The sequence below is a fragment of the Podarcis liolepis genome, assembly GCF_965112155.1.
Source record: "Podarcis liolepis genome assembly, chromosome: 17".
In the NCBI taxonomy this organism is placed as follows: Eukaryota; Metazoa; Chordata; class Lepidosauria; order Squamata; family Lacertidae; genus Podarcis; species Podarcis liolepis.
In genome coordinates, this window is record NC_139571.1 from 21,724,811 (window position 1) to 21,750,344 (window position 25,534).

At 42.1% G+C, this 25,534-nt stretch overlaps 1 protein-coding gene across 1 annotated transcript in view; it reads left to right on the forward strand.

Annotated features, from left to right (window-relative positions):
* SLC1A1 (solute carrier family 1 member 1) overlaps positions 1-24,498 on the forward strand; it is a 40,319-nt gene extending 15,821 nt beyond the window's left edge. The window contains exons 3-12 of the mRNA XM_083482294.1: positions 5,954-6,046; positions 6,978-7,092; positions 8,224-8,266; positions 10,593-10,700; positions 12,170-12,354; positions 13,819-13,926; positions 15,508-15,630; positions 15,883-16,077; positions 17,992-18,126; positions 21,504-24,498. Coding sequence (XP_083338420.1) covers positions 5,954-6,046; positions 6,978-7,092; positions 8,224-8,266; positions 10,593-10,700; positions 12,170-12,354; positions 13,819-13,926; positions 15,508-15,630; positions 15,883-16,077; positions 17,992-18,126; positions 21,504-21,753 — 1,355 coding nt within the window. The 3' untranslated portion in view covers positions 21,754-24,498. The remainder of the gene's footprint in view (positions 1-5,953; positions 6,047-6,977; positions 7,093-8,223; positions 8,267-10,592; positions 10,701-12,169; positions 12,355-13,818; positions 13,927-15,507; positions 15,631-15,882; positions 16,078-17,991; positions 18,127-21,503) is intronic.
* The last annotated feature ends 1,036 nt before the right edge of the window (positions 24,499-25,534 follow it).

The window sequence follows — 25,534 nt, forward strand, 5'->3', positions numbered from 1 at the left end:
AAAAGGACCCCTGGACGGTTAAGTCCAATCAAAGGTGACTATGAGGTTGCGGCGCTCATCTCGCTTTCAGGCTGAGGGAGCCGGCGTTTGTCCGCAGACAGCATTCTGGGTCATGTGGCCAGCATGACTAAACCGCTACTGGTGCACGGAGGACTGTGACGAGTGCCAGAGCGCACGGAAACACCATTTACCTTCCTGCCGCAGCTGTACCTATTTATCTACTTGCACTGGCATGCTTTCAAACTGCTACGTTGGCAGGAGCTGGGACAGAGCAACAGGAGCTCATCCCGTTGTGCAGATTCGAACCGCCGACCTTCTGATCAGCAAGCCCAAGAGGCTCAGTGGTTTAGACCACAGCACCACCTGCGTCCCTCAAATTCGGAACTTAACAATCATAGAATCACAAAACTGTAGAGTTGGGTGAAGTGAAGGGCATGAGGCAGGAGTTGGTAATGCAGGTGCAAAGTTATTTTGGCACCTGTTTCTACCGCTTCATTTTCCCCTTGAGCAATGTATAATGAAGGAGACAAAGGTCACAGACAGAGCACGGCAGACCACTGAGAAAGCCAAAGGTTAGATAGAGGGCATAATGTTCAGACAGCTGTGGCTTGTCTGCGGATGGAAGTGTGCTCCACATCCGGCGGTCATTCCTTCAGTTTTTTAGTTTGGGTGGCCCTTGATCTGGACACTAGACTTCTCTTGATGCAGTCTAGAATTGCATTAGCTTTTCTTTTCTTTTTTGGTGCTGCATCACACTGTTTACTCATGTTAAGCTTGTGGTCCACTAAGACCTCTAGATCCTTCCATATGCACTACTATCAAGCCAGGTGCCCTCACAAATCCTTCTGTAAGACAAGATTCCCTCTTGTTCTGACAGTCATCAGATGAGAGTTAAAGGAGGAAATGGGTCGTGCGTCATAGAAGACATGTGTAAATCCTCACAGTCTTCTGGGAAGACAATGATTGCCTTAGTCTGAAATTTGCAAGGTGGTTGTGATGCAGTTTTCAAAGAGATGGTAATGTGATTGTTCTGCAATGTAGGCAAACTAGAATTTCCCCCTCATATTAGGTTATGTGAGTTGATCAGTTACACATCACGTGCAACCTGGTTTGTGTGCAGGCTGCTTTTGAATTCCAGATCATCCACATCATTCTGCTGACACGTTCACAAAGCACAACCACATTATACGTAGCCACCTGCTTTGCCGAACTGTACACTGAAGTGGTTGTGTGAATCAGTTCTTAATGCACGTCCTCTTCCAGCAGAGCTCATTTTAATGTTTGATTGCGCTTGGTTAAGTAGTAACCACACTCTTCAAAAGCATGGCATGTGTGCTTGAGGTCATGCATTTTGTCTCTGCAGTCTATATCTTGTGCAAGCACAACAAGCACCTATTGTCTGCCTCGGGAACTGGCCAAGTATGCAGTATGAAATCAATCTCTGTAGAAAGAGGATTTATGGTTTGATCATCAAATAGAGCAGTGTTGGCACAGGCAGTTAAAACAGGACAGGCTTTTTTGCTGATCCTCTTTAATGACCAATTTATTGTGTGGGCTAAATGGAATGGAGGAAGAAATAGATTCTGTCAGTTTCCCTCTAATAGCTAGGTGACTTGTTCAGGCCTTGCTCTGAGAAAGGGAGGAGGAGTACTGCTGATTCACACTCAGTGATGACTTTCAGATTTCATCAGTGGCTAATTTCTGAAAGAGAGCTGCTTTGAGTTCAAGCCTGCCTGAAAGGCACACCCTTTGATCTTCTACCTAATATCGGGTGTTTTGAGGGACTAACGCTGGTCACTCTGTGCAGAGAAGGAACTCTGCACATGTGCAGAGGCACGCATATCTTATTATCTCGCAACATCGTTCAGAATGGAAGCCTTGCTCAACTGAAATTTGGTTCTGGGTCTCCATCTTAGTAATTTAGTGGGACCTTTAAAACACTGAAGGGACATGGGTGGCGCTTTGGTCTAAACCACTGAGCCTCTTGGGCTTGCCAATCAGAAGGTCAGCGGTTCGAATCCCTGCGACAGGGTGAGCTCTCATTGCTCGGTCCCTGCTCCTGACAACCTAGCAGTTTGAAAGCATGTCAAAGTGCAAGTAGATAAATAGGTACTGCTCTGGCGGGAAGGTAAATGGCGTTTCCGTGCGCTACTCTGGTTCACCAGAAGTGGCTTACTCATGCTGGCCACATGACCCGGAAGCTGTATGCCGGCTCCCTCAGCCAATAAAGCGAGATGAGTGCCGCAACCCCAGAGTCGTCTGCGACTGGACCTAATGGTCAGGGGTCCCTTTACCTTTAAAACACTGAAATGCTGAAACATGGCAGTAGAAGTCAATATGCCGAGGCACCACCCCATAAAGAACATAGAACAGAGCTCTATAGCTTTGTACTGGGACACGGTCACAATTCTGGCCACAGTACAGGATAAGCCATTAACACACTATACTGGCAGCTGCCACATGGCTGCACCAGGGCAATTATGTTGATCTTGGGGTGCAAGGAAATGACAGGATTCTCTCCACAGTGGCGGAGCAAGCCGATTAGGCGCCTGGGGGCAGCGCACATGCCCTGGGCCATGGGGCGGGGCCACCCGCCCAGAAGGTGGGACAGGATGCTCCATGGGGCCTCTGGAGTCTGCCTGCCCCTCCCACTCAGCTGAGGGGGAGGTGGTGGGTGGGCCGTTTAGGGTAGCGTAGAGCCTGCGGGCGCTCAAGCCACCGTGTCACTCCCAGGAGAGACACGTGGCTTGGGCGCTACAGGCCTTAGTGCCGCCCAGCATTTTGTCACACACACCCTGTGGTGACACCCGGGGCGGCCTGCCCCCACCGCACCCCCCTTCCTCCACCACTGCCTCTCCAATCCCCTTGTGTAATACTTGGGTCTTTGTCCCTTAAAGGAGCTATTGAGAGTGATACAGGGACTGGGAGGTGTTTAAAGGATACTTGCAAAACCATACTGAAAAATCAGAACTCCTATTCGAATAAACGAGTTCTGTTTTAAATACTGAAATACTAAATAAGATGGATAACAATGTGTAATAGAAAAAGAAGCATGAAATTAGGTTAAAGGTGTGTGAAAGAAAGTAATAGAAGTGGAAAGAAATTGCAATGGAATAGATTGGAAGTCTAACACAAAGGTGGAGTGAAGGCTTGTGGATGGTGATGGGAAAAGGAATTATCTGTGGGATTGAGTGTAGGTATGTTTGAACATTTTTAAGGATTGTATGAAATGTATGTTTGTATGCTTGTATATTCGCAGTATGTGTGTATTAATGCTGAATTATTTTAATAATAATAAAAAATTAATTTTTTTTATTTTTTATTAAAAAAGAGAGTGATACAAATTTGTACTGTTTATAGTTAAGGGGATGAAGGACCAAACCAGCCAGGACACTGAAGAATGGAGGTAGAGGAGCTCCTACCATAACTGCATATTTGTCCTTTTGCATAGAAGAAGGGCTGTGAGGAATTCACAATTCAAACACAGCTTCTCTGCCAGAGTGCCTAGTGCCAACATGATCAAGTGATAAGATCTCCTTGCAATGGAGCTATGGATCGATCCTCTGTCCTTCAGTTACTTGTCCATAGGAATAGGTCTTCAGAGTCTTATCTCTCTGAAAACCACTGAAATGCTGGAAATTTTTTTAGCAAAAGATCTTACCTATGAATGTATGTGATTGGTATGTAATGCAGACCTTGCTTATTAAACTGAGCTTGTTGCAGCTTTTCCCTATCTGGAAAACCTTGTGAAATTTGAACACTGTCCCAAGGTTTGCTTGATTTTGTTTTGTTTTTTAAGAAGTTTTATCTGTGTTGCTGAATGAAATTTCTTAGCATTGACAAATAGACAGAAGTACTTCCTTCTTGACTTCTGTTCCAGGAACATTTCTTAACAGAATTATTATTAAGTGAAAGAGAGAGGTTTTGGGGTTTTTTTGAGAACAATAAGTGTCTTTTTGAGCATAATATAAGTCTGTGATTCACAAATCCTTCTTCATGGAAATGATGGGGGGTTTTATGAGAATGCTGAACCTTTACAACGGTTCTTATGTTGCTCCTATTGTCTCTTTCTTTTAATTTCATTTCTTTTGCGACTGTTGCACTCTCTCCTTTTGTGGTATTTTCTCTGTCCTTCACTTGGTTCTGCTTAAGCATGCTTGCCCAGTAATTTGAAAACTACAGCTCCAATCTTCAGATCCACGTGCAATATAATTCCATGAAAATAGGCATGCGGTACCAACAAACAAACCTCATGAGCTTTCATGTTCCATTTCTGATTTGTATTTTTTTCATTGTGAGGGGTATATAATTTGCAATGTTGTGTTTTTTTAAAAAATGACAAGTAGAAAGTGAGGGTTTATTTTTTTTTAACCTAATTGCTCATAAAGCACAAAATGATTAATGCACCTCGGCACGGTGGGCAGCAGGAGGCCCCATTAGCTAAAGTGGTACCTCAGGTTAAGAACAGTTTCAGGTTAAGAACGGACCTCCGGAATGAATTAAGTTCATAACCAGAGGTATCACTGTACTATGTTCCTGTCTGAAATTCTGAAATGATGTCTTATTTCTAAAACTGATTAGTTTATTTTATTAGATGAAAAGACAGGCTAACATCCATCTCATGAAATAAATTTCCCATGCCACTTAGTCGCTTTTAAAAGCAGTTAGATTTTCCTATGCAAGTTAAAAAGGTGGCATGTACGACATAGAGTAAAATGGCACAAACAGATACATTATCAGGATAGGATGCTGACTATCAGCCACAATGACCCAATGAGACCTGTATGTTCAGGGTAACACCATATTTACTTGAGTCTAATGTTCACCTTTTTTAGCCAAATTACGTTGCAAAAATTAAGGTGTGCATTAGATTTGATGGCACATTTACATCCGCCAGCAAATACATTTTTTGGTTTCCAGGTTCTGAAAATTGAGGTGTGCATTAGATTCGATGGCACATTAGACTCAAGTAAATATGGTATATCTTTGATTAATCAATCTGAAGGTGGTGCAGCAGATGAGATACAACACCTTGATGCCATGCTTGTGAGATTCCAGGGATCTGCTTGACAGTTGTTGTAAACAGAGAGTAATGCTGCCATACTGGTTGATCGAACAGAAGTGTCTACTAACAAGTGGTTTCAACCAATTTCCTCTTCCTTCTGCAACCCCCTGCGCCCCCTTCCACACTGTCTTGGAAGTTCCCTTAACTCTACTATGTTAGTAGGCATTTCATATGAACATATGAAGTCATCTTATACCAAATCAAACCATGATTAGTGCATTTAGCTCACTATTGTCTCCATTGGCGGGTCAGCATCTCCCCAGGGTTTCAGGCGGGGCACATTCCCAGTCGTACCTTGAGATGCCCGGGATTGGGACCCTCCGCATGTGAAATGACTGTTTTGCCACTGAACTACGTACGGCCCTTCGTGTGTATCAAAAGCTTTTTCTGCAAGTGGAAAAGATTAATTGGAAGTCACCCACAATGCAAGGAGAATAGGTAAAGCAAATATCAGAAATGTAGACATGAACTGGCCATGTGGAGATGGCAGTATTGAGTCGGTGGCTCATGTGCTTCTGGCTTGCACTCCTTATAAAAAGATTTGAGGAGTGACGTTGTCCATGCCAAGTCACTCAACCCTTGCTACTCTGCCCTTTCTTCTAGCAGATCAAGATGATCAGGTGGCAGCAAAAAACTGCAAGGTTTCTAGCAGGGGCAGTTAGAATAAGATCCATTATTTTACTATTGATATAAACCTCCAAAATGTGTTTTGTATAGTTAAGTTTTCACCTCTTCAGTACATTTTATTTTATTTTCTTGCTATGGCTAGTGACTGATGCAAATAAAGATTCTTCTGATCTGATCTGATCTGATCTGATCTAGACATGAACTGCATTTATTTACAAATGTTTATGAACTAGAATCTCATTATTTTCCAAATATCCCCAGGTGTTGCTGCTTTGGACTCCGGCATTTCTGGAAAGATTGGCTTGAGGGCAGTTGTTTACTACTTCTTCACTACAGCTTTAGCCGTAATCCTAGGTAATCCTAGAATCTTTATAATCCTTAAATTTATTTGCATTGTACAATGATGTTTTGTTTTTATTTTAAATGCACATCAGAAGTGAACAGTCATTTTTCACCTCACCCAAATTTTTTAGAAAGAGCATGTTTGGATAAACTGTTACATCTAGAGTCATTCTCATGGAGAAGGATGTTTTCCCCCCTCCATGCTACATTCCAGATATGTGATTTCATAGGCATACAGGATTGTCTTAACAACAATTATAATGCTTAACCATGGGATTACCTGTACCTGTACCGTTACCTGTACTGTTTAGGGAAGCTTTTAATATTTGGTGAATTCTTGTATTTTAATATTCTGCCGGAAGCTGTCCAGAGTGGCTAGGGAAACCCAGCCAGATGGGCGGGGTATAAATAAATAAATTATTATTATTATTATTATTATTATTATTATTATTACTGAGCAAACAAGGACCAGGCAGGACCAAAGCAGCTGCAATCTCTTCCTTAGGATCCAGCACATTCACATAAACCATCATTACGCTTATTGTGAATGTGCAACTTTGGCCCCTATGTCCATCTGCTGCCTTGGTTCATCAATAGGCTGAATGACTTGGTGGGTTGTGTGTTTATCCTTTCACCTCCTATAAAGCTTACTCTCTGTTGTGCCACAGAAGCTCAGAAATGAGTCAGCTGTTTCCTCACTAAAGGAATTAACCCATTAAACTGCATTCCTTAACACGATCTTGTGGCGACTTTGTATCCTGTAACAGTGAACTCAGTTTTCCACCAAACTTGAAAGGAAAAATCACTGACCCTACAGCTGACACAATCCTGGCCTGTCATTTGCTGTGCTCTGGAAACAGCCATTGTACACCTTGTAAAAATAATATAAAATGCTGTGTGCAAGATTTACATCTGTTCAGAATGTTATTTTTCTCCATTACAGGGGTTGTGTTGGTTGTGGCTATCAAACCAGGAGTGTCCCAGAATGCTGCGGAGATTGACAGAATGGGCAGTACACCGGAGGTCTCCACAGTGGATGCTATGTTAGACTTGGTTAGGTGAGCTCTCAAATTCTGTTCTGTTGCTAAACCGATTGCACCATAAATGCCACTGTCTCAATTTTAAGCTATCAAACCATATGTATCTGAAAGATGGAAAAGCTTGTACAGTCATACCTCAAGTTACAGATGCTTCAGGTTGTGTGTTTTCAGGTTGTGCACCGCTCCGAACCTGGAAGTACCAGAACGGGTTACTTCCGGGTTTCGGCACTTGTACATGTGCAGAAACACTAAATTGTGCCTTGCACATGCGCAGAAGCGCCGAATCGCAACCCGCGCGTGCACAGACACGGCACTGCGGGTTGTAAACATGCCTCCCACACGGATCACGTTCACAACCTGAGCATCTAGAACTTTTAAGCAATAGATTGTATTCAGTGCTGTCTGCAGACCTTGAGCAAGCAGAATAAACCTCTGTTTTTACAACAAGACTTCACATTCCTCTTCTCCCTGTGGAGCCCTCTGAGTGCTTTCATTCACCTGCTCCAGGTGTTGTGGTTTCTCTGGAGCATATTTTGTGGGGAGAAGCAGAGATGTTGAAGTCCAGATGCCCAAGTGGAAATCTGCTCATGCAATGCTGGATTCTGACCAATATAAAGGACTTGTTCATAATGATGCAGTTCCTTTTCTTGATGAAGCACAGAGGGTATCATATGCAATTCATACTAGCCTTTTCTTTTTCTTTACTCAGCTGGTAGGTGTCCCCTGCCCAATGCAGTATTTGGAACCATTTGTCTGCCAAAACAAAATGATATAATCACTAAACACAACAAGGAGAGAGTGTTACAAAGTCTGGGTGGGACATTTTTATCCTACTCTGTCAATCCAGTAAGATTGTATATCTGTATCCCATGCACTGCATCCCGACTGAATGACAAATATAGCATGGAAGAAAGATCCCAGTCTGTTGTGAACCCATTTGTTAAAACGTTGACTCTTTAAGGCCTTACATAAGTGTTTCACCTTGAACAGATCTTCCTAGAACTTTGAGCCTTGATATAATATATCCTGGGATATGTGGAGAGAGAGAGAGGAAAAAAAACATTATCACCAGCATTCCTTATTGCTTCTTGAATATACTTTGTATTGTTACATTGCAATATCATTAAAGATCTTAAAATCCTTCTGCAGGAATATGTTCCCAGAAAACCTTGTGCAGGCCTGTTTCCAACAGGTAAGTTCAATCTTGGTATTTACTAACCCCTATTCTGGTATTTACTAACCCCTTCTCTGGGTGGCACAGTGGGTTAAACCACAGAGCCTAGGACTTGCCAATGAGAAGGTCAGCAGTTCGAATCCCCGCGACGGAGTGAGTTCCCGTTGCTCGGTCCCTGCTCCTGCCAACCTAGCAGTTCGAAAGCACGTCAAAGTGCAAGTAGATAAATAGGTACCGCTCTGGCGGGAAGGTAAACGGCGTTTCCGTGCACTGCTCTGGTTCGCCAGAAGTGGCTTAGTCATGCTGGCCACACAACCCGGAAGCTGTATGCCGGCTCCCTCGGCCAGTAAAGTGAGATGAGCGCCGCAACCCCAGAGTCGGCCACAACTGGACCTAATGGTCACGGGTCTCTTTACCTTTACCTTTACCTTACTCTGCATTTATTTCTCCACCTCCATAAAACAACATTGTGGTGCTTATACTGTAGGATACTGTGATATTTTGGGTGCAAAAAAACACAACCCTAATGAAAACATCAAGGAAAAATTAGGGTTTTCTTTCCAATTACTAACGCATTAGACAACAATTTTCAGAACCAAAGCAACATATAAAGCTTGCATTCCAGGGCGACATTAAGATACAAAACCAAAGGCCTTCATAGGCCAAGTGGTTCCCTTTTTCTAGTGGTGCAGAAATATTACGTGGCTGCAACTTACTCAGCACTGGGATTGGCCTGCAAGGCGTCATCTTTATAGCTCAGAAAAAGAAAGTGAGGAATCAGAGGGAATTTTATGGTTTTCTGATTGCTTGCACTTACGGTGAAGGAGGAGAAGCGTTAGGTAGAAGGAATAAGGAATGTAGAAATAAACCAACACGAGGACATGACCCTGGCTCAGGTGTGGCTCTTCGGAGAGGATGTTGTGTTCTCTTAACTGCCCCTCTCCCAACACTCCTAATTCCCTTGGCAAAGTTTTCTGGAACAGTCTCACACTTATCGTCTTACACAACAGCAGTTGGCAGGGCAGGGCAGGCAGGGCTTCCCAACAGCAAGCGTTGCTCCTGGTTACCAAGAGGTGGACAGGGAGGAGCAACGAGCGAGGAGCTCAGCACAGGAGCATCAGATTGGCTTTGCTGAGCTTCCTGCCCCTTGCCCTTCTGCTTCTCTCTCTTGGTAAGCAGCAGGGATACTTGGGGTCAGGGAGCCCGGTGAGCAACACCACCCCACCAACCAGTGCTTTGTCGTCGTTATTTACACAGGCAACTCCCCATTTGCTTGCAATCAGCATGCTCGCAACCACTGCTGTTTTTTTGGCACACGGCTTGTGTGTGTCCCGCCGATGCGTGCGGTGCCTCAGAACACAACCCCTGTGTAAATGGGGAGTTGCCTCTACTCTGTTTCACACAGGCAACTAGCCTTGTGAAATACAATGAACCCCAAAAGGGAAACATGAAACCAGAGTTTCCCAAACTTTGGTCTCCAGCTGTTTTAGGACTACAACTCCCATCATCCCTAGGTAGCAGGACCAGTGGTCAGGGATGATGGGAACTGTAGTCCAAAAAAAACAGGTGGAGACCCAAGTTCGGAAACCCTGCATTAAACAAATACTTCATCAAACAAACTTGTTATTATTATTATTATTATTTAGATATTTTATTGAAAAAATTCAGATATAACGCAGTAGATACAAAAAGAAAGGAGAAAGGAAAAACAACAAAACACAGAACTGTGTAAAGGCGGAAAAACTATATGCGGATGTACAAAAAATACCCTAACCCATACATGCTTTTATAAATTTGATATTGCTATCCTAATACTGATAGAAATATTAATAGTCTGCAGCATTTTGTATAAATTCATTCCAAATATTGTCGTATTTATCCAAGCAGAGTCTATGTCTGTAAGCAGTCCGTTAGCCGGTTGCAAGTGTTATCATATTATCAATCCACTGATTAAAGGAGATCATATCTTTATTCTTCCAGTTCATCAGTATCAGCCTCTTGGCTACCATTAGAGAGTGTAAAATCCATTTTCGTTGTCCTTTTGCTAACTTCCGTACAGTAGGTATAAAGAAAACCAAATCATTTATTCCATACAATGTTGGCTCTTGTTCTAACATAACCCTTCATGATGATTTCCTAATATCATATTAGCTATTTCTATCTATGTACACATTATAATGCATCTGCATGTCAGCTGTTGTTGACATGTTGAAACCATAAATAGTATATATCAGCATTCTAGGCCTCACTAAACACCTTCCACCCTGAAAAGAAGTTTAAAAAATAGTTTCCTTGTCAATCCATTATATCCTAAGAATGTAATGTATGTTTTCTTAACTTTCAGTATAAGACCAAGCGTGTAGAAATAACGATCACAACGGAAGTAGACAAAAATGCTACTATTCCTACACCAGACCCACTCTCGACTGTACTGCCAACAGAGATTTCAAAGGTATGATTACTACTGGTTGTTGTATTGCACTGAAACTATTGAAATTATGACGAAAGGGTTAGGGTAGTAAAATTCTGCTTGTTAATGTGATAATTAATAACAGGAATTGAAAAGGATCTACTGGACCACACTGTTAAAAGACCCAAGCTTGTGGTCAAATTCTTTAAGATCATTTGTTCTCCAGAGGCTCCGCATGCAGCCATTTAGTAGCACTACACAAACCAATACTTTCAAAACTATAACCCAGGCATAGGCATGATCCCTAGCTAACAGGACCAGTGGTCAGGGATGATGGGAATTGTAGTCCAAAACATCTGGAGAGCTGGAGGTTGCCTATGCCTTCTATAACCCAAGGAATAAAGTAGCAAACTAACCAATAAATGGGACACAGGTGGCGCTGTGGGTTAAACCACAGAGCCTAGGACTTGCAGATCAGAAGGTCAGCAGTTTGAATCTCCACGACGGGGTGAGCTCCCATTGCTCGGTCCCTGCTCCTGCCAACCTAGCAGTTCGAAAGCACGTCAAAGTACAAGTAGATAAATAGGTGCCGCTCTGGCGGGAAGGTAAACGGTGTTTCCGTGCACTGCTCTGGTTCACCAGAAACAGCTTTGTCATGCTGGCCACATGACCCGGAAGCTGTACGCCGGCTCCCTTGGCCAATAAAGCGAGATGAGCGCCACAGCCCCAGAGTTGGCCACGACTAGACCTAATGGTCAGGGGTCCCTTTCCCTTTACTAACCAATAAACACCAAACAGGCTTAAGTTTCTAGAGTTTCCTGAACGAGAAAGCTGCTTAAGTTTCATATCAAGAAAACGTGTTGTTGGTATTCATATTTTATTGAAAAGATTTCAGTTTAAAGAAATAAAGTGATGCAAAGAAAAAGAGAAATAAAAAGGCACAAAAATATGTAGGGGGGAAATCCACAATATACAAATATATATGAAAAATACCCGAACCCATACATTCTTTTATAAATCAGATATTATTATCCTAATACATATGGGAATATTAATAGCTCACTACATTTTGTCTAGACTCATTCCAAATACAGCCATGCCTTGGAAGTCAAATGGAATCAGTTCCGGAAGTCCGTTCGACTTCCAAAACGTTCGAAAACCAAAGCGCAGCTTCTGATTGGTTGCAGGAAGCTCCTACACCCAATTGGAAGCCCCGTCAGACATTCGGCTTCCAAAAATAGTTCATAAATCAGAACAGTCACTTCCGGGTTTGTGATGTTCGGAGCCAAAACGTTCGAGAATTAGGCTTTTCGACTTCCAAGGTACGACTGTATTGTCATATTTATGCAACCAAAGTCTACATCTGTAAAGTGTTCATAATTTGCGAGTGTTATCATATTGTCGATCCATTTATTAAAGGGAATTGTATCTTTATTCTCCCAGTTCATCAATATCAGCCTCTTGGCATTGTTGCTGATTGGTAACTTTTCTCCTTCACTCTCAATCTGCAGAATATAACCAAGGAATACAAAATAGTGGGTTTGTATTCCGATGGTATTAACGTTCTTGGCCTGATAGTCTTTTGCCTTGTCTTCGGAATTGTTATTGGGAAAATGGGAGAAAAGGGGAAGGTGCTGATGGACTTCTTCAATGCACTGAACGATGCCACAATGTACATAGTTCAGATAATAATGTGGTAAGTAGAATGATATCTTGCCCGTAAGTTTTGTTACTGTAATGGTATCAGGGGGTTGCTTGACAGCAATCAGGCAAATGCCTCCCTGGTCTGTTGTAAAGCCTTGTTATTGGTGCCAAAAAAAACCTTCACCATGCAGAGCGCCACTATTCTGTGACTCACTCATTCACTGGCAGAATCTGAGAGTGGGCGGTCCTTCCCCAGCAGAGTAGTTTCTTGACGCCCAGTCTGCGCTTCCCCTCTCTGCGCGGAAGCCTACTGCGCAAGGAAGGCATGGGTAACGGGGGACCTCTCTCCTCCCCACTTTGCTCAGACAAGGTGTCCTGGCACCGCCTTGCCTCCTCCGAGCCCTGCACCTCCTTCCCACTAGAGGCGTGGCTTCCTTCCTCCGCTGAGGAGGTGCTGCTTCCCACTATCTTTGGGGGCTCTCTGTAATCCATCCGGCTTTTCCCCTCTCGCCCCTGAGCCGATGGCAGTTCCCTGACAGTTATTGAATTCAGGATGATGATAATGATAATAAAGTAATTTACCGTACATAAAACTTCTTTCAGAAAGTCGACGTGATTAACAGGTTTATTCCTTGAGTTTTAAAATATTACGCATTTGGCTGTGAAAGCTCTTTCTCCCTCCCCACCTCTTTCGCTTTTCCTCTTCCCCCTCCCCTGAAAGAGGCTATTTATTCAGCTATCAAAGTTATGGAATCGCTGGCGGTAGGGGACGGCATTTTTGGTATTCGTATAATTGAACCCTTGTTGCCAAAGCTATGACACAGCATGGTTTCTGCTCCTAACATCTCTTCAGAGCTTCTAAGGTTACCAGGTGCCCCTGTTACCCGGGGACAGTCTCCAGATTTACAAATCAGTCCCCATACAAAATCCATTGAAGTTGACACGTGTCCCCGGATTTATTGAAAAAAATCTGGTAACCTTATCATGACCTCCAACTACCAATGATGGTTTTTGGATGGGCTATAATAGTAAATAGCTGCTTTACTTATTGCTTACCTGATTTCAGTGTTTACCACTTATTTCCATCCCTATACTGTAGCAGTGACACATATGAAACCTGTGACTGTTTCTTCTGTTATTTTTGTTCTGCATTCTATTGCAATTTGCAAAATTAAAAATTATTATTTTTCGAAAAAGCAATGGAGCGCAGTTGAGAAAATGCACTCCCTTAGAAGCAATCTAGAATTAAATTTCTTTTAGAAAGAAAGAAAGAAAGAAAGAAAGAAAGAAAGAAAGAAAGAAAGAAAGAAAGAAAGATCACTTCTATACAGGGGCATTTCTTTTGTTTTGCAAAGGAATTCCAGCTACACAATGCAGTACTCTCCTTCTTAGTTGTCCATTGTCATATGCATGAAAAAAAAGTTGAACAAATTTGTTGTTTACCATGTTTTTATAGCGAGCTCAATGAAATAACAGTGATCATGGAATACTTTTTATGACGTTTTGTGCATTCCAGGTATATGCCGTTGGGTATTATTTTTTTGATTGCCGGAAAGATAATAGAAGTTGAAGACTGGGAGATTTTTCGCAAACTGGGTCTTTACATGGCTACTGTTCTAAGTGGGTATGTTATTCCTTAAACCGTTATAAAAATGTACTCATTTACTTTTCATTTTTAATTTATATACAATAGATCGGTTTCTTCTGTAACTGGGTATGAGAGGACATTCGTTTTATAGACGTTCTAATTTCACTGTGCTTCAGAACGACATTGAATTAGAAACGCACTATTTTTATTTCAATTGTCAGCTCCCAGGCAATATAATGGGGGGGGGGGGTGAGGTCACATGAGGCGGGGGAGGGGAGGCACAGGGTTCCAAGCTGAGTTACATGCATATAAATGGAACTCATACTTTGATTCTGTGGTCACCTAAGGAGTATGGTGGCCAATGTGAGATTTGAATTCTCCCCTCCCCCCATAATTTTTATAAAATTTTCTGTTTAACACTTTAGAATATTCATTTAAACAACCTTAAAATATCAGTGACTTCCATTTTCTCTTTCCTTGGGTTCATTTTGCATAACATAAATCCCCGCATATTTTACATAAACTAAACCATGGGTAGGCAAACTATGGCCCGGGGGCCGGATCCGGCCCAATCGCCCTCTAAATCCGGCCCGCGGATAGTCCCTGAGTCAGCGTGTTTTTACATGAGTAGAATGTGTGCTTTTATTTAAAATGCATCTTTGGGTTATTTGTGGGGCATAGGAATTCGTCATCCCCCCCCCACAAAAAATATAGTCAGGCCCCCCACAAAGGTCTGAGGGACAGCAAACTGGCCCCCTGCTGAAAAAGTTTGCTGACCCCTGAACTAAACCATTCAGTATTCCATTATTACACCCATCAAAACTTATTTACACTGTTGAATTTATCTTAATGCTGCCAGCGTTTTCAAGTGTACACAATTTCCCAATATGTCGCACCTTGATGCATATGAGTAGATCACACATCAAATCTATAACAATATCAAACAAAATATACAAGTATGTCACATATATGAGATATTGTGGGGGCAATTTTCCAAGTCAAAAACTGCAATAGCTTGGCTGGCTTGCTATGCTTCAGGTAGGTTTTGGAACCCGTTGACAGCACTTCCCTAATGATTTATTGTCAGGTAATATTTGAAACGTAAAAAAGGGGGGGTACCAGGAGGAAGTATTCATGCATGTTAGGATTTTCTAACATACCCACAGATACTGGCATTTGACCCGTGCTTTAGGGATGAACTGAGCAGCCTAATTCTGACTCATTTCAGCCGTGGCACCTTGGGATCAGGGCCATAGTGGGCGCTGTTTTGCATGCCCCTCTGGGTGTGTGGGGAAAGGGAGAGTTACCTGTTGCCTGAACGTCTAGAGATCTATTGCCAATATGGACAGAAAAGCTCGATGGGCCACAATGAAGGACGATAACTTAGTGGGACTCACCTCCCCCTGTGCAAGTGGAGGGGCCGTGAGAGCCCGCAACCCCACCTCCTCCTTAAGGTGGAAGTGGCTTTCATATTAATTTGAACAGTTTTAAAAACAGAACTAAATTTCAAAAATGGAGCTGTGATTTCTGCACTGCAAGTGGGCTGGACTAGGTGGGATCCTTCCAACTTTACAGTTCTATGATTCTGTGATTTCCCCTTCCCCTTTTTTCCCCCAGGCTTGCAATTCATAGTATTGTAATTCTGCCGCTCATGTACTTAATAATAGTCCGGAAAAACCCGTATAAATTTGCCATGGGGATGGCTCAAGCACTTTTGACAGCACTCATGATTTCCTCAAGGTAAGGATAATTTTGATTTTAAAAAAATCTTCTCTTCATATCAAATCATCTTGGAATTAATAGAAATGAATTTAGAAATGATTAAATCTGCCCTCTGTTTTGCCGCGTTAAAGTCTACATCTTAATTTCCAGTAGCCCCATAAATTGTTCTCATGCCAGATTAATAGCCATGCACACTGGCATTTCACTACTATGCTTCTTAAAGTCTTTTCTTTATTTTCTCTCCCCCCCCCCCAAATGTGTGTGATACAGTTCAGCCACTTTACCTGTCACGTTTCGCTGTGCAGAAGAAAAAAACCATGTTGACAAGAGAATTACTCGATTTGTTTTACCGGTAGGCGCTACAATCAACATGGATGGTACCGCCCTTTATGAAGCAGTGGCTGCTGTTTTTATTTCACAACTTAATGACTTAGAACTAGATATTGGCCAAATAGTGACCATTAGGTAAGAATCGTACTCTTGCATGCTTTTCAGTTCATCTTTCCCAAGCAATGTAACTGCTGACTTTGTTGTCCAGAATGCTTCGTGCACACAAAGGTGGGCCAACCACAACATGATCTGACATCTCACTGAAAACCTGTAGAGAACAGTGAGATCGGTCATCCCAGTGAAGGGCTAAATCAGCTGTGGAACTGAACAAAGACCGGATTTTCTGACATACCCACTGGCATTTGACCCGTGCTTTAGGGATGAACTGAGCAGCCTAATTCTGACTCGTTTCAGCCGTAGCCCTGTGTTCTGTGGATTTACAGATGAGCATACCTATTACACAGTAGATATTGTTACACAGCAAGGGACGCGGTTGGCACTGTGGTCTAAACCGCTGAGCCTCTTGGGCTTGCCAATCGGAAGGTCAGTGGTTCGAATCCGCGCAACGGGGTGAGCTCCCGCTGCCCTGTCCCAGCTGCAGCCAACCTTGCAGTTTGAAAGCATGCCAGTGCAAGTAGATAAATAGATACCACTGTGGCGGGAAGGTAAACGGTGTTTCCACGCGCTCTAGTTTCCGTCATGGTGTCCCATTGCGCCAGTAGCAGTTTAGTCAAGCTGGCCACGTGACCCGGAAAGCTGTCTGTGGACAAACGCCGGCCTCCCCAAGATGAGCGCCACACCCCATAGTCACCTTTGACTGGACTTAACTGTCCAGGGGTACTTTACCTTTTGTTACACACCACTCCTGTCTCCAGGCAGTGCACGATTCCAGGGGTACCAAGCATGCTTCCCTGGGTCTGTGTTTCCTTTTGGACAGTGGAGACTATGACACCTTTATGATATATGGTTTATTTACACATATATACAACCTGGGTCTAGATGGAGAAAGTTCAGAGCGTTTTCATCCCAAGAGAGTCTCTTGCTTCTCCAATAAGCAGGAGAGGCTTAAGTCTCAGAACAGAGAAATCAGCCAAGCTCTCTGCCTGTCCCAGCCAGCCCACATAGTTCTCCAAATGATTTCCCTTGCTTACATCATCCAAACTGAAACCCTACATCCCTTAAACCCTTTTTGCCTCTGCCCACTAACACACAGCTGGAGGAGGGGTCCATATTCCTCTGAATTATTACTTTATTATTCGGCTGTCTTGTCACTATGCTTTTTACTATGTTTTCACTATGTTTTTATCATTAACGTTCTGTAATGTGTTTTTAATGTTATACACCGCCCTGGGAACTTTTGACAAGGGGCGTATATAAACTGAATAAATCATAATAGTCTTTGCCCTCCCAATGACTTTCTGGGTAGGTAAATGACTCAGTTCTTACTAGCTTTCTTCCCCTTGATGTTTCCTCTTCCAGGTGGTTTCCTGAATGGGGAAAGCTGAGTCCAGCTATTTAAAGTCTGATTTTCAGTTTAACCCTCCAAGCATGGATTAATTCTAACTTTTAAACCCAAGAATTTAGAGGGGATTTAGAGCACACACCCACACCCAAAAAAACACCTCATAGCAATATAAAATGCACTGTTTTAAAACCATTTAATCTTAATATATCAAACAGCAGACCTTGTTGTGAATGTTGTCCCACCTCCTTCAAGGCAGTTAAAATATCTTCCCTCTGGACACCACCGCTAATAAAACTTAAAATGGCTGCAGTGTTCTATGAGGCAAGAAGAGACACAGATCAATAACAAAAAACAACCTCAACTGGTGTATACCTTAGAAATCCCTTAAGATTACCGGTACTTCTTGAATTTACAATCATTCAGCAGTCGGAGTTTCCCATAAAGTCAACGTTTTTTAGGATGGTAGGGAATGTTTTTTTAAATAACAACTCTGGTTTAAAAACTTCAAGAAGTGTTTCCATAACTGCACAAGACTGAATGAAGGAGAAACATATCTGATGGCCTTTTCTTGGTTTGGGATGTAGTGTCACAGCAACAGCTGCCAGCATCGGAGCTGCAGGTGTGCCCCAGGCCGGACTAGTTACCATGGTGATCGTACTGAGTGCTGTCGGACTGCCTGCTGAAGATGTTACCCTCATAATAGCAGTGGACTGGCTTCTGTAAGTGTCTAACCATGAATGTCTCTCGATCCTGTGTCCTCAGTAATGCAGATACAGTGGTACCTCAGGTTAAGAACTTAATTCGTTCTGGAAGTCTGTTCTTAACCTAAAACTGTTCTTAACCGGAAGCACCACTTTAGCTAATGGGGCCTCCCGCGGCTGCCGCGCCACAGGAGCACAATTTCTGTTCTCATCCTGAAGCAAAGTTCTTAACCTGAGGTACTATTTCTGGGTTAGCGGAGTCTGTAACCTGAAGCGTATGTAACCTGAGGTACCACTGTATCCATAATAAAACATAGGGTAACCTGACAGCGTAGTATTAAAAGGTTGCCTGTGCTAGACCATTAACTTGAGAGCAGATCTGCTGTACATCTTATTATTTGTATCAAAACGTGCGACATACAAATTGCAGCCCTGCTGGGGGTTTTACTTATCCATCCACCCAGTGTGTGGTTTAGAGGGTTCAAAGTTGAACAAATTTGAAAACGTAGAGAAAGGGTGAGGAACCTGTGGTGGATCCACAACTTCCACCATCCCTGATCTTCGGCTATGTCAGTGATGGCCAAACCTGGCCCTCCAGCTGTTTTGGGACTACAGTTCCCATCATCCCTGACCACTGGTCCTGTTAGCTAGGGGTGATGGGAGTTGTCATCCAAAAACAGCTGGAGGGCCAAGTTTGGCCATCACTGGGCTACTTTGACAGGGACTGATGATGGGAATCGGAGTTCAGCAGTCTCTGGAGGGTTTCAGGTTGCCCATTCCTGGTCTAGGTATATCACTAATAAATGTGAAATTGAACACATACTTGACAGTAAGAAGAGAATTCGGCCATTCTTGTGCTTTTTGTATCATATATATGCTGCTAATGATTGAAAACCCACTGCCCCAATTCGGTCCACAAGTAATAGCTTTGAACCTCTTGGCGAATACAGTAGTTTCCCACTGCAGTCTCTGTTTGAAGTTCTTTTATTCAAGTCTGGGTACCATAAGTAACAGAGCGTTCCAGGAGGCTAAAGAGTTTTCCCAGTGGGTTTTTTAAAAAAATAATATTGCTGTTTCTGACACCACATATGCATTCATTTAGTATTTGGCATGGAGAATGGCCTGTTCCATGTAACATGCAAAAGGCCGTTGCTGGAAGGTGTTGGCATATATCACATTGAAAGATGAGAAGACGAATAACCCCCTGATGTTGTGGGTGGGTTATACAAAGTTAATTAGGTTCTGCAATAGGGTTGCTGGAGTAGACATGGGCACAGAGTTGGCATCTGAGTCTGCTGCAAGGTGGGGTCTGTGTCCATATATGTCATACATCCATAGATTTAGCACATCTGTTGAAGTGGACTGTAGTGCCCCCTGAAAGCTTTGTTAGTCCTTAAGGTGCAGACAACAGACTAGCGTGTTAACCCCTCTACAAACTATCCTAAAATCAGAACAGCATCTACCCACAGGTATTCTCCCCCCAAATCAATATTATTTTCTTAGTTTGACGGTTTGCTACTGAATTCCTGCAGCATTCATTTATATGTCACATTAAAATCTTTACTGAGCCAACTTACAGTTCATTTCTGATCATTATGAAAACACAAAGTTCAGGAACATCGGGAATTTATTTGGAGTATGTATGTACTACTGTTTGATTTGTGAGAGCTTTAGAGTGCGAACTAGAAAATGAGATAGCAAATGGGTCAGTTTCGGGTAAAATATATATTTTCAAGTATTACTTTATAGTTGAATTATGTTCCCGTTTTGTTTCATTATGTAATCAGTTTAATTCTGAATGATTGGTTTTTTTGTTGGCACAAGTTTGGATATTTCACAGTCAAGTTTTCCTTGACACTCAGTTAACAATATTAACAAGGAACCCAGCTAATCATTTGGTTTCAAAGCCCCAAGGCAGCCAATTGTATACCTTTTCTTTGCATAGATAGGCACCTACTGTGTACTAGTAAATGAATTCATTGCCATTACAATTGCCTTCTGGCATACACTTGCAATCTTATCTGTTGCATTTATTTTTAGAACACCAAATTATTTTTGCAGGAAGCACATTGCCCTGGACTATATGCCAGGCCATTTAGCACTTCTGCAGATTGGTTGCCCCAGGGTACCACGTTGATCTTCAGTCTTTCACTTATTACCTCAGATGTATCATCTTTGTCCTTCCAGGAAGTAACTCATTAGCAGTCATTTAGATTATATGCAAGGTTGTGTGTCTATGGTTGCCAGAGGGAATTTTGCTCCTAACTGCCTAATATGATTTTGGACCCCAAAAAAAGCACATTTTTTTAAAAAAAGGAACTCCCAATAGTCTTCCAGGCCTGAATCCTTGGAGAAGGAAATCAACACTAAGCGCATTTTTGCCTACTCAGAGATTGGTTCTACAGAGTTCAATGGCCTGTTTAACCAGTTGTAGAATGTGGTGTTTGTAAGTAAGTAAATTGTGCACTACCGTTCCAATGTAACCCCTGTCTCAAGTGCCTCAAGGCAGTTTTGTCTGTTGTATTCAGAACCAGGCTATGCTGAAGAAGCAGTCAGAGCATAGACTTGATTCTAAGCCATAGCCAAGCCCATTGGCCCCCTGTTTCTGTCTAAGTGTGCCACACAATCAGTTACATAGCATGGGTTGCTAGCGCCCGGAGCTGTGTGGAGTGGGTGGGAGGGAGGGAAACAGCAGAGTACAATGCACATTCAACTGTGTAACGGTGTCCATGTCACCCAGGAGATTGCAGTCACAGAGATAAGAAAGGAAGAGTCATTCCCTTCTCTGGAGAGGTCACTTCCTGGTTCACATGGAGAACCTGTTTTCAGTGGAGCCCAGTGACAGAAGTTCGCAGCTGTATGGAGGCAGCACTGGGTGTTGAAATTTTGCACCCACTAGCAATTTTGCGCCCCTGCCCTTGTGCCCGCCCACCAAGCTATGCCACTGCACACAATCTCCCACTGCCTCTGCCACATATCTCATGTGCTAGCAGGACAAGTGCCCTCTTAATTTGATTTTAAAGGGGGGGGAAGAAACTTAGTTTCAGGATCCATTTTGCATCTTTACATGAAAGCATAAATACAAGCAAAAATTTCCAATTGCTGGGGTCCACTTGAAAACTCAGTTCACTCTGAACTTAAAGTTCACGTTGATTTTTTGAAACGCAAATGTTAACATTTGTTCCATGGAGCTTAAAGTTCATATTTTTTTTTAAACTCAGCTTTCGAATGTGATCTTTCCCACGTTTTGTTTGGGTTCTGGTACTGTGCCATTCATTACAAAATCAGCCTTGCGAACTGAAACACTTTGCAGAAGCAGTATAGCTTTTGCCTTTGTAAAAATAGATTGGACCTAGTCAACTTGCCCGGACTAACCCAAAATGTTTATTCCATAGGGATAGATTCAGAACAATGGTGAATGTCCTTGGCGATGCCTTTGGCGCTGGAATTGTGGAGAAGCTCTCGCAAAAGGAACTGGAGCTTATGGACGTTGGTGCTGAAGTCAACATAGTGAACCCTTTTGCCCTGGACAAAACAACGAAGGATGACAGTGAGGAAACAGAGGCCAAGAAATCTTATGTGAATGGAGCTTTTGCTATTGATAAATCAGACACCATATCATTCACCCAGACATCACAGTTCTGAATGAAATTGACTGACAAGGGAGCCACACTGGATTAAAGGACATGGGAAGGCCCTATGTTGAGCCATATTCTGGGCCCCTCTCACTTCAGACCCCACATGTTGAATTTTTTCTTCTTTGCCTATATTCATACAGGCAAACAGGAAGACACACATCCTGTCTCACAAAACTCCCCTTCTCAGATCTGCCACAACACAATCACCCTGCTCCTTTTCTTGTGCAGGCTATAAGGAGATTTCAGTTTTGCCCACAGCTGAGAACGTGGCCATATCACAACGGGATGGCCAACATGTTGTGTTGATTTCTTCAGGAGCCTCAGTGATAGGTCATATCTCAGCATAGATATGTTCCCTGACAAATACACAACGTCAGGGAACCCTGCACAGCTGAGGCCCTACACTGAAACAGGCCACGGTCTTACCTGTGCCTGTGTCAGCAACCCTGAAGAACATCACCATGCATGAAATCATTTAGCCAACCGAAAGGATAAATGTGTTGCTTTGAAACAGAGGCTCCAGATTTTCCTCAGTTCTTTGTTTTTGAAACATCAGATCATTGAGGGCAGATTGATCCCAGTTGCACAAATACGTATTTTCTTTTAAAGAGCCATCTCTTGAGAATTCTAGGTATCTGCTTGCAGTGATCATGATGATAAGTTGGGATAATAAACCAAAGGATATGGTTTATATCTGAAGCACAGTGCGGCGTTCCCATTCCTCTACTCTGCACATGAAATTCCTTTTTGTTTTTCAAAAAGGAAGACTCTTCTTTTAAAAATAACTTTAAAAGGAATTCTTATTTGAAATTCCATCTCTGACATTTCTCTGCAAATCAGCCAAATGTTCATTCTGGTAGCTAATTAACTGTTAGAGAAAGGAGATGAGACTGGTCCTTCAGTACGTGTGAACTTTTAAAAAGTATGTGTATTTTTTTTTTAATAAACTATATAGTATGGAAATTGGAAATTACTACAAAAGAGCTTTCATTTTCATGTTTTCTTTTACACCATAATTTATTGCAAGAACATATCTGGACTTCAAATGCTAAGTCAATCATAACAGCTTTGCTGTAATTTGAAACTCTCATAATTTAGCTTTCATCATTTATTAGTCCTCTTTTGGAAGTGGCAAGAAGTAACTTCAGAGCTACTAGTATTTATCAGCTCCAGGGAAAACAGATAAATATAAACCGCATAGCTATTCATGACATAGCTTGTCAACATTTTATGCTTTCAAGAATATACCCACTGAATAATTGCTAGTGGTTAGCTGAGTGTCAGTTTGCCTGCTTCTTACTTTCATTTTATAATTTAATTTTGCAGTGGCCAATATGATAGGCCTCATGACAATAAAAACCCAAACTTTAAAGCAGCCCTCAAATGGTGAAGAACAAATATTAGCATTTTACAAGTGTTCATAGCATAGCGGAGACATATTTTCATATCGGCTACATGGGCTTTTTTATCAAACCATTCCATAATGTTAAACATTTTATCTAATACTTATACCAGGTATTTTAATGGTGCACTTTTTCCTGCAATTAAAATTATTGCAAACTATTTCGAATGCACATCATTTGTTGGCTACCTGACTTGAAACACAGACTAAAATTAAGAGAGAATACCTTTTCTTTTCTTTTCTTTTGTAAATAAGCTTGTGTTAAACCGAAAAATATGCACTTAATTGCTATCAAGAAAAATAAAAATTTCTGTAGCATTAGACAAACTCGGTCTTACACTTTTGTATTCAGTAAATAAGCCAGGATATGTGCCAAAGACAACTGAAACAAACAAACAAAATCACATCTAGCATACATTTTGATAAATTGCACCTTAACTGAGAGGCATAATACTGTATGTATTTAAATATTATAAGCTAAAAATGCAGTGTGCATACAAAGTGAAAGTGTTGATATGTTTATACAAAATGAAGGCGTGTACAGTGTAAATTAGTTCTTTTTCTTGTGCACAATTATTTTTTAAAATATATTTGTACAGCTTTGCTACTGCTAGAGACAGAAAAACATCCAGAGCCAGTGGTACTTGTTCTTTTCTTTGCAGCTTTCTTTTTGTAACTCGTCCTTTCACCACTGTACATGTTGCCTTTCTTTCATCTGAATAAACAGTCATCCTGCCTTCAAACCATCCCTGCTCCACATCTGTATGCAGACTTCTCCCTGGGAACAAATACATCACGTGGGCTTCTGCTCATCTGTTCTAGCTGTTAAACTAGAATGGAAGAAAAACAATGCCTGGTTTTTCTGAAGCTGGTTTTGCCAGAGTAGCACTAATAAATATCACAAGGCTATTCCAGAGTGAGTTGTGGCTGGGACCCGTGTTTCCTTGCAACCAGTAAACGTGATTTATTATTAAGTCACCTATATTATAGCAGGTGCTTATAAATCAAAAGAAACAATGATGTATCAGTCCTCAGGCTCACGACCAAGACCTAAAGATAAGAGCTTTGGAAACGGGAAGGTCAGGACTAGTATCCAAAATGTGCTTTGGCTGTAGCAAACCCAAGCAATCTGACAAACAATATCGTTAGTCACATAATATGCATATTTAAATCAGGTTGACTGTTTTGATTGTACTAACGTTTCTGTGCACTGCTTTGCGGGGGGGGGGTTCCTTTGGGGATCGAAGGATGAGACGGAAATTAAATAATACTGCTATATCTGTTAATCTTCTAGATTTCTCATGGTTATGCCCATGTGGAATAAATCGTGTACAGCATCATGAACTATGATCACCGTGTACTTTCATTCTTCCTACTTGTCGAGGTACCGGAAAAGCACATCTAATGGGTTACACACAAGTACATTGGGGCTTTACTAAAAGACGTATGCAGAAAGATCCATGTGCACAACAGAGCCATTTGCAGTATTTTCCTCAACAGCAGTTTCCTGTGTGTGTAGCGGGCGTGGTTTATCTTGTGAAGCAGAAAAGTTCAAGTTGTGTACAGTGGTACCTCTGCTTGCGAACAGGATCCGTTCCAGAGGCCCGTTCACAACATGAAAAGAGCGCAACCTGAAGCGCTGTATCTGTGCAGGTGTGCAGTGTGATTTGGAATTTGTGCGCATGCATGAAGTGCGATTTAGCACTTGTGCGCATTCACGAGCGGCGAAACCTGGAAGTAACCCTTTCCGGTACTTCCGGGTCGCCGTGGGACATAACCTGAAAGAACGTAACATGAAGCAAACGTAACATGAGGTATGACTGTATAAAGCTGATGCACAGAAACAAGTTCATGAACAAGTGCAACATGACTTGCTGGAGAAGGACCACTAACTCCCTAGCGTCACTGGAAAAACTCAGTTTGTTGATTATTAATGAGTTGGCCAGGAATCAATACAATATCATGAGTCTTGAGAGGAATGTGTGCCTGCTTAGGTTCACAACTATAATTAATTTTCATTGAAGCTACTAGACATTACCACATGATAACTGAGTATTTTAAGTTTCTATCAAGCAGTCATATGGTATTAACCGTTCATGCGAATAAGTGTGTTGAGGGCAGCCAGCAATTTTTCCACAGGTGGAAGATCATAGTTTTGGTTTAGTTATCCCCTTTATAACCAAAATGTGTCAAGAGTACATTTAAAATATTAAAAAGCTTGTCTCCTTTGTGTACACATGACCTGATTTATTCCCAACGTAAGCCAATTTAATTTAAACAGTGTTTGGCACAAATTATTAGGGCAGATTCCAAAACTGCTTGGAATAGTTGAGTATGCATTTGTTTTAGTGCTATATTGACAATTTGTTTTCTAACTTGACAAATT